General features: G+C 37.4%; 1 protein-coding gene across 1 annotated transcript; it reads right to left on the bottom strand.

The window, feature by feature from the left end:
* Positions 1-1,769: 1,769 nt before the first annotated feature.
* On the bottom strand, positions 1,770-5,926 carry LOC147533158 (patatin-like protein 2). The gene is made up of 5 exons (XM_086650489.1): positions 5,536-5,926; positions 5,175-5,356; positions 3,380-3,572; positions 2,484-2,645; positions 1,770-2,362 (listed from the first exon to the last, which is right to left on the bottom strand). The coding sequence occupies exons 1-5, from the start codon at positions 5,707-5,709 to the stop codon at positions 1,823-1,825; spliced, it is 1,251 nt and encodes a 416-aa protein (XP_086506615.1). The 5' UTR covers positions 5,710-5,926; the 3' UTR covers positions 1,770-1,822.
* Between the last annotated feature and the right edge of the window lie 3,926 nt (positions 5,927-9,852).

Here is a 9,852-nt window from a genome sequence, read left to right as displayed (position 1 = left end):
AAATTACCTTCTGTGAAGATGCATGCTTCCGAAATCACAAACAAGATCCACAAATGTTTTATCACAAACCAAAATGTCGACAGCAATCACGAAGAACAACAACTTTAGAGCAAGTTAAACCCCAAAAATCAAGATCAAAATACTAAATCTGAAAGACGAAACCCTAATTTTTTGAAAACAACCCAAAATGTTCAAACAACCCTAAAACTTGACCAACAACAGAAAGAGGAAGAAGATTTAGAGGAAGAACAGAGACGTACCTGTGTGTTAAACTCTGACGAACAGAAATTAGGGTTTGATGATGCTCGAACAAGAGAGAGAATCACCGGATTTGTTGAAAGAGAGCGAAATAGAGGGAGATGAGAAGATCAAGTTGCTTGTTGAAAGAGAGCGAAATAGAGAGAGAGATGAGAAGATCAAGATGCTCGAACAAGAGAGAGAATCACCGGATTTGGTTTCGTTTGATCAAGATAGAGAGAGATAGAGAGAGAGCCACCAAAACATTTTGAATGAAGAGAGATAAAGAGGGTTTTAGTTTCTAATCAAGGTTGTAGAGAGAGAGAGGGCGTTTTGAGAGGAAGGACGTTTTGAATGAAGAGAGAGAGAGAGAGTCTTAGGGTTTTAGTGTCTAATCACTCAGACTAGAGAGAGAGAAAGAGAGAGGCATGTGTTTGGCTGACGCAATGACAGAGAGGAAGGATGTTTGGGCGGGAAATGGGTGAGGGACATAAGAGGTAAGTATTTCTTTTGGGTGGATAGGAAGGTAAAATCACTTTTTGGGTTTTTTTTTAGATATTATTCCCTATTTGGTTGGATTTCTTATTTGGGCTCCTTTTTTGGGCCTTAGATTTATCCTCTCTTATATAAATAAGAAAACGAGAAACTTATCTTCTTTGATCGAGGCGAGTAGTCACTCTTTCCTTAAGACAATCATGTCCCCACATTGGTGCTAACGGTTCTTTGGACATTTGTCTCTCAAGATACAACGATCGCGTCATATAGAAAGAAACACTACAATTCTATACACTCCATCGAACTTTCCGATTACTATGCTCTCATTGACGACTCTAGACTTCTCAACTTCTATCTTCGAATACTCTACTAAAAGCTGTCAAAAACCTCTCTATAAAAGAGAAATCAACTTGAGTATTTATAGAGTAAATTGTGACTCTACAAAATCCACAAGATGCCTCTCCATTGGGTTGTGACTACCCATAACTTGTGGCTTTTCACAAGTACCTATATGATATAATTTCACTCAATTAAAAAATTATTTATATAATAAATAATTTTCCAACATTTGCCACGTGGAAAAGCTCGTAATATCGCTTTTACTGAACCTCTAACACGACTTCAAAAACTATTCTTTATTTGGCTGTTTGAAGATTTTGATCTAATGTTCCTAATTAGTGAAATGGTTTTCCTAATTAGTGAAGAATTACCCTTTTTTATACTCTGTAATTTCTTCCTTAGTTGATCTTTTTTTTATTCTAATCCTTCATTGTTGGTGAGTTCTAAATAGTTAAAGATTTCTTGTGCAGATTTCAATCCATAAATGTCATAATATATGGATTTAGAAAGTGTACTTTTAAGATAAGATTTGACAAAACTTTACTTACTTCTCCATAAATGTCATAAATTTCGGTGAAATTTCGGTGAAATTTCGGGAAGTTTCATTCCTTGATATGAAGTTGCAAACTAACTTACAAGATCACATTTTTAGCCATATAGACTTGAAAAAGAAAAAAAAAATCTAAATGAAAAGCTTATTTGAAGACACAATAACAAGCTTGATTTTAGAACCAAATAAGTCATATACAATCTAAACAAGCAACTCGAAACCATGTCGACTTCGCCTTTCATTTGAGAGAATTTTAGCGAATCGAGTAAGAGCATCAACATTTGTTCCTTCATCTTTAACCACTTCAGACATACCAGTCTCCATATTAGATCTTGAAACTGGTTTATTCAATAAATCCTTACCAATTTGTAAAAGATTTAACAAGTTTTCTTGAGTCGATATATCGACCGATGCAGTATCGCCTACTAAACTATCTTCTTGAATTCTTAGATAGTTTTTCTCAGATTTAAGTGCTTGAAACAGAACAGAAGTATGAATATCGACGACATCTGAACTTGCATGAGCAAAACTATCAATCAAAGGAGTTGAACCATTATTATAGAGCCATCCAAGAATACCCCATTTAGCAGCTGCAGCTGCTGTGAATTTTTCTTCTAATTTTGCTGTTCCTGTACCTAATGAAAGTACAAGGAATTTGCTGCAATCCATTGCTTTTATAGGGTAGAAATCTGGGTTTTCTTTTAGAATTTCTTTGGAGATATGACTCATTGCCATTAATGTCTGCATAATATATAATTTTGAATTAAGAGATGGATATCCTATTTGAATCAAGTAATCTTAACAAAAATTATATGACAAATCTTCGGGTTATGTGTTTTGAGGAGTAAATAGGCAGACTTACTGGATTATTGGCAGCAACTCCTCCATCAATAAGGTTGTAGGTCCATGAATTTCCACTCTCGTCTTTGGTTTCGAAGTAGTGAGCGGGAAGATATGTTGGCGCAGCAGAGGTGCTGACGCATACGTCTGACATCAATGGATTATTTATTTCCTTTATTTTTGCCTATATTTTAAAATTTCGATAGTTGTGTCACGATTCGATAAATAATTGAAACCAAGTCAATCTTTTATAAAACAAACAATTCAATCCCTATTGCTCCTAAATGTTAGTATACTGTAACAATGATAAACAAATGGAAATGGATCACGTAATTATCCTTCTCAATATAAACAAATGCGGTTAAGTTGTGACCAAATATTGGACTCTATAGGACAACAATAATTGATTATGTACGAATCTACACTTTCATGGATCGACTAACTTTCCCTAAAATTATTATAAGATTATGGATCTTAAATGTCATTGAGTGGATATAATGGTAAGAGTGTTCTCTAAAATAGGTAATTGAGAGGGTTTCCTACATAATTTAAATGAGACAAATAGGTTTTTGATGTATTGACCAAAGTGGTGTTTGTTTCTCTATGATTCGAGATATGAAAAGTCATATATTCGATTGTTAGTTTTTTGTAGTGCTTGATCTTAATCGTCTGAATGGCTACTTCAAACTGATTTTGGGTCTTTTTTGTTTAGAAAAATAAATTTGTCAGAGTAATATGAAATGATCTTTAAAAAAGGAGTAATAAGAAAGGATTATTGCACCCTAGCAATAAAAAAGTCAACTTCGACCAATTGAATTCAGATAAGTTAGAAGGAGACAAGCAGATCCAAATAATCTAATAAAAAAAAGAGTATCAATTATTTTATTTTATTGAGAATTGATTTTATAATGGACTTACATCGTGAGTATTGAACATGGCAGGCTGAAGAATTTTAATATCGAAAGCAGGAATGAGAACGTTAGTCAATGTCTGGCTAAGTTTCATATCACCCAGTAATGTTCGCAATTTCTCACGTAAGTACTTGCCGTCGTATTTAGGTCCCGCTATGGCCCCAAACAAGCTCCTTATTGGACCCAATATAACCGATTTCCTGGAACATCAAACCTTTATCTGTCAAATTCCCAAGATATAAAACGCAAGTGCATGGCAATACCTAACAATTTTCATCTATTAAGGGTCCGTTTGATTGGTGGGAAAATAGGGTTGAGAAAGTGGTTTTCTCAAGAAAGTCAGTTTTTTAGTGTTTGATTGGGGCAAAAAGGTACGAATTCGATTTCTCATGGTAAAAAAGAGTAAGAAAAGAGCCTAAATTTTTTTACCACCAATAAGGTGGGAAAGTCGAATTCCCACCTTCAGACTCAGCGGTCTCTTCCTCTCGTCCTCTCTATCTTTCCTCCTCAGAACTCTCTCTCTCTCATCTCCATCTCCATCTCTATCTCAGATTGCTCTCTCTCAACCCCATCTCTATTCTCAGATCTCTCTCTTCCCCTCTCTCTCTCTCTCTCTCAACTGATCAACTCCTAGGGCTAATCATCATCATCAACAAGTATGTAAAATGTAGAGATGGGGTTTCAAAAAAAGTTTTAACGAATCACAATCATTTATCTCTGCCATGGACATCATCCACATAGCCATTTCTTGTTCTTCGGCCTCTTGAAAAGCTCCTGCATCATCCTCAACATGAACATGAAGATCGAACACATTTCTTCACCAGCATATACTTCATAATTTTATCATGATGATGATAATGAGCATCTACTTTTTTTCTCTCTCTCTTTCCTATCTAACAAGGGATGATGGCAATAGATTAAAGAAAGTAAATTAGCACAAATCCAGGTTTAAGATTTGCTTCCAAGTATGAACCCTGGTATAAAATTGGGGGAAAAAAAATTAAAACCCTAGTTTGAAATTCACAACTAGATGACTTGGTGAATGATAAAATAGTGCATGATTTACCTTAATGGAGAATTAAGAGAGAGCAATTAAATTCCAATGTTGATTTTCAACCATGGAATCTCACTGTGAACGACGACGGGACATTGAAAATTATAATCGAATTCCAACATGGGGAAGAGGATGATCGCGAAATTTAAAAGCACCCTCTGCGTTGGGTGAATTAAAGAAGAGTCCACATGATATTTTAATGGCACCCACCATTTCTCCACAACACTATCAAACACTTGAATTACAAATTCACAAGAGTAAGAGTTCATTTTCTTTCCCATCAGAAAAAGATAGATTTTCTTACTCAGACATTCACACGTAACAAACGGACCCTAAGTGAATTTGAGGAGTTGACTTAAACCAATCATTCTGTCATATATATACTTTTACTAACACTAAATCTACAAACCCCACACTAATTTAATTGAACCTGGTGGCTTTAGGACTAGTTAACATTCGGGCAACCAATTTTTTGGTTTCTCCCCTAATAATATCGGTGGACGGTGATCGTTTGACTGATAGGTAGATAAAGATGTTTCTCTGGTACGAATTCCCTCTTTCTTTCTCTCTGGTCAATTTATTTTTCTTTCGCCAGTACTCACTAGAAAGCACAAGGACTTTTAACAACATAATATTATATTGTCGACTATAGTTTTGAAAAAATTTATCTGCCTTTCTTTTTGTAGTAAACCAAACGATTCGTATTGCATTTTCCCTATTATTAGATACATATTTGAAGAATACGTACGCAGTATGAGGGAAGATTTTAGGGCAGTTCTCAAGATAAAAATCGATGGCACCCTTAGCGGAGTAGAGAGGACGTTTGTTCTTATCTGGAGTAGTAAGCATGGCCGTCAGTAGTCCCCCAGTACTCGTTCCAGCTATCAAGTCAAAGTAATCTGCAATCCTTGCTTCTTCTCCATCAAGTTCCTACAATATACAAATGCATCATACAAAATAGTTATGCATAGAATGATAGAAAAATAGAATGAACTAGTATTGACATATTCTTCGCTACGATATCATTGTGTAACAAAAACCAGTCTATTTTGTAGTAGTCGTTTACTTCTTTGTTCATAATTAGGAAAAAAAATAATTAGGATGAATACCTGTAACTTAGCCTCGAGAAATTCGAGGATGGTGGCAGGAATTATACCTCTAACACCACCTCCATCGATGCTCAAAACTGTCACGGTTTGGCCACCTTCACAAGGTGGTGGAAGTTTGACAAGAGTAGGTGTAGTAGTATCAACGGCCACACTTTTGTCGTCAACCGTAGCCATTAGAGTTTGTAATGGTAAGGAAATTTAGAGAAAGTAAGTTGAGAGAGAGAAATTGGTAGTAATGATGGATCTGTCTGATTCAGGACTTAGGTTTATCAATTTAAATGTTGCAATAGATGGCTGTTAGCTATTTATAAACAAGTAAAATAATTGAAAGAGGACGAGAAGACATAAAACCAAAATCAATGAATGATACATTATTGGTACCATCCGTCTCGCATGTGAAGACAAACCAAAAGTCCTATATTGTGTTGTGCAACTCGTGTATGGTGTGATTCTATTTTTTTTTCTCTCGAAATTAATCTGAAAATCAATTAATGATACGTAACAGCAGACACGACTTACGGATTTGGAAGATGTGACGTTTGGCCCACCTCAACAGTCTATCCTTTGTTCAAGCTAAGATGATTAGATAGTTGGTCAGTGAGATTAACTTTCCAGATTAGATAGCTGATCTGATGTAGAAGCGAAATAACATTGGAATCCATTACTAAAACTAAAGAAGAGACAAGAAAGAGACAAGAAATAACTAATGATAAACTAAAATAACTGTAAAGAAAGAAGATGCAATCAAGGGGTTTGTTTATAATTCAATTCAATGTCTTACAAGATAAACTGAACTTCTCTTATATAGAGATTATGCTTTCCTAATTAGACTCAAAGTGGGAAATAAGATAGCTACTAATATTACTTTCCTTGATTGCTAATATTCCTAAACATAGAAACCCTAAATAATAAAATAGGAAACTTATAATAATATAACTTCTAGGCCGTTGGGCCTATAGTTGGGCTAGCCGTGAGGCCCATAGGTGGATGGCCGCCATCATACTCCCCCTCCGTGGAACAACTTGCCCCCAAGTTGGTGTCTTCATAAATTGGTTCGTCCGGAAAAAATGGATAAATATCGGAAACATTAAAAGTGTTGGAAATATTGAAATCCGATGGAAGATCAATCACGAACGCATTATCATTGATTTTGTGGAGAATCTTGAATGGACCAAATTTCTTTTGGCCTAACTTCTTGAAAGTTCCCACGGGAGTACGTTGCTTCGAAATATAAATCATGACCAAATCACCTTCTTTGAAATCTTTATGAACACGATGACGGTCGGCGGACGCTTTGTAGGACGAATTGGCCATAGAAATATTATGCCGAACCTCATCATGTAAAGAAAGGATATGAGAGGCGAAAGTGTCGGCCAGTGGGTCAAACTCGGCAATAGAAGGAAGAGGGACGAGGTCGACCACATGGTTCGGCCGAGAGGTGTATACTATCTCGAATGGTGTCTTCCTCGTAGTACGGTTGACGGTGCTATTATAAACGAACTCTGCATGAGGAATAGCGGTTTCCCAAGTGACACCCTTATCTTTGATAATACAACGAAGTAGGTTACCAAGAGAACGGTTGACAACTTCCGTTTGTCCGTCACTTTGAGGGTGACAAGTACTACTGAAATTAAGCTTAGTATTGAGTCTCTTCCACAAAAAGCGCCAAAAGTGGCTTTGAAATTTCACATCTCGATCAGAGACGATACTTTTAGGTAACCCGTGAAGACGAACAATCTCCCAAAAGAATAAATTAGCAATATTAGAAGCATTGTCAGTTTTCCTGCATGGAATAAAGTGAGCCATCTTGCTAAAACGGTCAACGACTACCATAATTGAATCTCGTCCTTTCTGAGAACGGGGAAGACCAAGAACAAAATCCATCGATAAATCCTCCTAAATAGTTCCCGGAGTTGGCAATGGTAAGTAAAGGCCTGAATTTTGTGTTTTGCCTTTACTTGATTGACAAACATAGCAACGCTCTACAATTCGGGAGACATCTCTTTTGAGCTTAGGCCAATAAAATCTTTCAGAAACTAACATGAATGTTTTGTCACGTCCTACGTGGCCCTCGTTGTGTAATTCTCGAATAATATGTTCCCGAAGAGAAGAGATAGGAATACATAATTGATACCACGAAATAAATAACCGGAAGATATAAAGAACTCACCTGAAGAACGATTTTGACTGCATGAATCCCAAATTGTACCAAAATCGGGGTCATCTTTATATTGGTCGGGTAATATCTCAAAACCCGGAACGTGAACGGTCATTGTGGTTAACAGACTAGCTCTCCGACTAAGGGCGTCGGCCACGGTGTTAGAAGACCCGGATTTGTGCTTGATAACGAAGTTAAAACGTTGAATAAACGAAATCCATCTCATATGCATAGGATCCGCGGTTCTTTGATCGTTAAGTGTTTGTAACGCTTTATGGTCCGTATATAGGACAAACTCTACCCCGAGGAGAAAACGTTGCCAATGACGTAATGCTCGGTAGAGAGCATAAAATTCGGATTCATAGACCGTCCACTTTCGTCTTGCGTCCCCTAATTTTTCACTCATAAATTCAATAGGTCTTTTATGTTGAGATAGTACTGCTCCAATACCTAAGCTTGACGCGTCCCATTCCACTTCAAAAAGTTTGGAGAAATCTGGGAATGCCAAAACTGGAGCGGAACATAATCGTTGTTTAATTGTAGAGAAACTCTCATCCTGTTGGGGTCCCCATAAAAACTTACCCTTCTTTAAGTAATCAGTAAGTGGTGCCATAACTGTACTGAAATCCCGAATAAAACGTCTGTAAAAAGAGGCCAAACCGTTGAAGCTACGTACTTCGGAAGGTGAGGATGGAATAGGCCACTCAGAAATAGCTCGGACTTTGGCGGGATCAACTTTCATACCGCTTTTACTGATAATGAATCCCAAAAAATAAACTTCATCCAAGAAGAAAAAACTTTTGGGAATATTCATGAAAAGTGAGTTTTGTCTCATAACCTCAAAAACTGCTCGAATATGAACTAAGTGATCGTTTCTTGATTTACTAAAGATGAGGATATCATCGAAGTAAACGACTACAAATTTGTTCAAAAAAGGTTTAAGAATTTGATTCATGAAACGCATAAAAGTACTAGGAGCGTTAGAGAGGCCAAAAGGCATTACTAACCATTCATAAAGTCCTTCTTTTGTTTTGAAAGCTGTCTTCCATTCATCTCCTTCTCGAATCCTTATTTGGTGATAACCTGCTTTTAGATTGATTTTGGAAAAAATTGTAGCCCCTGTGAGGTGATCAAGCATGTCTTCCAAACGAGGGATTGGAAAACCATACTTAATGGTAATTTTGTTGATAGCTCTACTGTCAACACACATACGCCATGTACCGTCTTTCTTTGGAACCAAAAGTGTCGGAACTGCACATGGACTAAGGCTTTCCCGAATAAAGCCTTTAGATAATAAATCTTCTAATTGTTCCTGGAGTAACTTATGTTCCTGAGGACTCATCTTGTGGTGAGGTAAATTCGGTAAATTAGCTCCCGGTATAAGATCAATTTGGTGTTGAATATCCCGTAAAGGTGGAAGAGAAGGTGGTGTGATGGATGGTATAAGATCATGGAATTCGTCAAGAAGGGGTTTAACGGATGGGTGTGGTGGTCGGTCGGTGGATGAAGTATCTTTGGTTGCTAGCAAAAAGTTGCAAAGTGGGGCTGTTGGTGGTGCGGTTTCGGTAGTGGTAGGCGTCGGTGGTTGTTGTTGTTGCTGTTGTGGTGTTACGGTGGTGGGTTTCGGTTGTTGTTGGTGGTGGCGATCGGTGATAGTGTGGTCTCGGTGTGGTGTAGTTGGTGGGAGCTGTGGTGTTTCGGTGTGGTGAAGCTGGTTCGGGTGATGGTGCGGTCTCGGTGTGGTGTAGTGGATGGGAGCTGTGGTGTTTCGGTGGTGGTCGGTTGCGGTTGTTTTTGTTGGTGATGATCGGTGATAGGTTTGTTGGCTTGCCGTGATGGATCCGTGTTGGAAGTTTGAACCGAGAGATCGGTTTTCTCCGTTAACGGTAATAGTTTAAGGGTACGGTTCGACCAAGAAAACTCGAATATATTTGCCCGACAATAATACGTGGCGTCGACGTCAAAAATCCATGGTCTTCCGAAAATAAGATGACAATTATCCATATCGACGACGTCACAACAAATTGAATCACGATAATAAGAGCCAATGGAGAACGGGAATGTGCATTGGGTTTTTACCGATAATTCCTTTTGATTAGAAATCCAACCAACTTTGTAAGGATTTGGGTGTTCAGTTGTAGGTAGTTGAAGAGCATTAA

Source organism: Eschscholzia californica, unplaced genomic scaffold (genome assembly GCF_041429995.1).
Source record: "Eschscholzia californica isolate CP2 unplaced genomic scaffold, dmEscCali1.0.p SCAF_6, whole genome shotgun sequence".
NCBI classification, from domain to species: domain Eukaryota; kingdom Viridiplantae; phylum Streptophyta; class Magnoliopsida; order Ranunculales; family Papaveraceae; genus Eschscholzia; species Eschscholzia californica.
This window is presented reverse-complemented; position numbering and strand designations above follow the sequence as displayed.

Bases quoted from the DNA above. Each gene is read 5' to 3' on its own strand.
- LOC147533158 (XM_086650489.1), bottom strand. From the start codon at position 5,709: ATGGCTACGGTTGACGACAAAAGTGTGGCCGTTGATACTACTACACCT. The intron at 5,357-5,535 runs GTATTCATCCTA...TGTATATTGTAG, and splicing joins TTCTCGAGGCTAAGTTACAG to GAACTTGATGGAGAAGAAGC. The intron at 2,646-3,379 runs GTAAGTCCATTA...TTTAAAATATAG, and splicing joins CCATGTTCAATACTCACGAT to GCAAAAATAAAGGAAATAAA.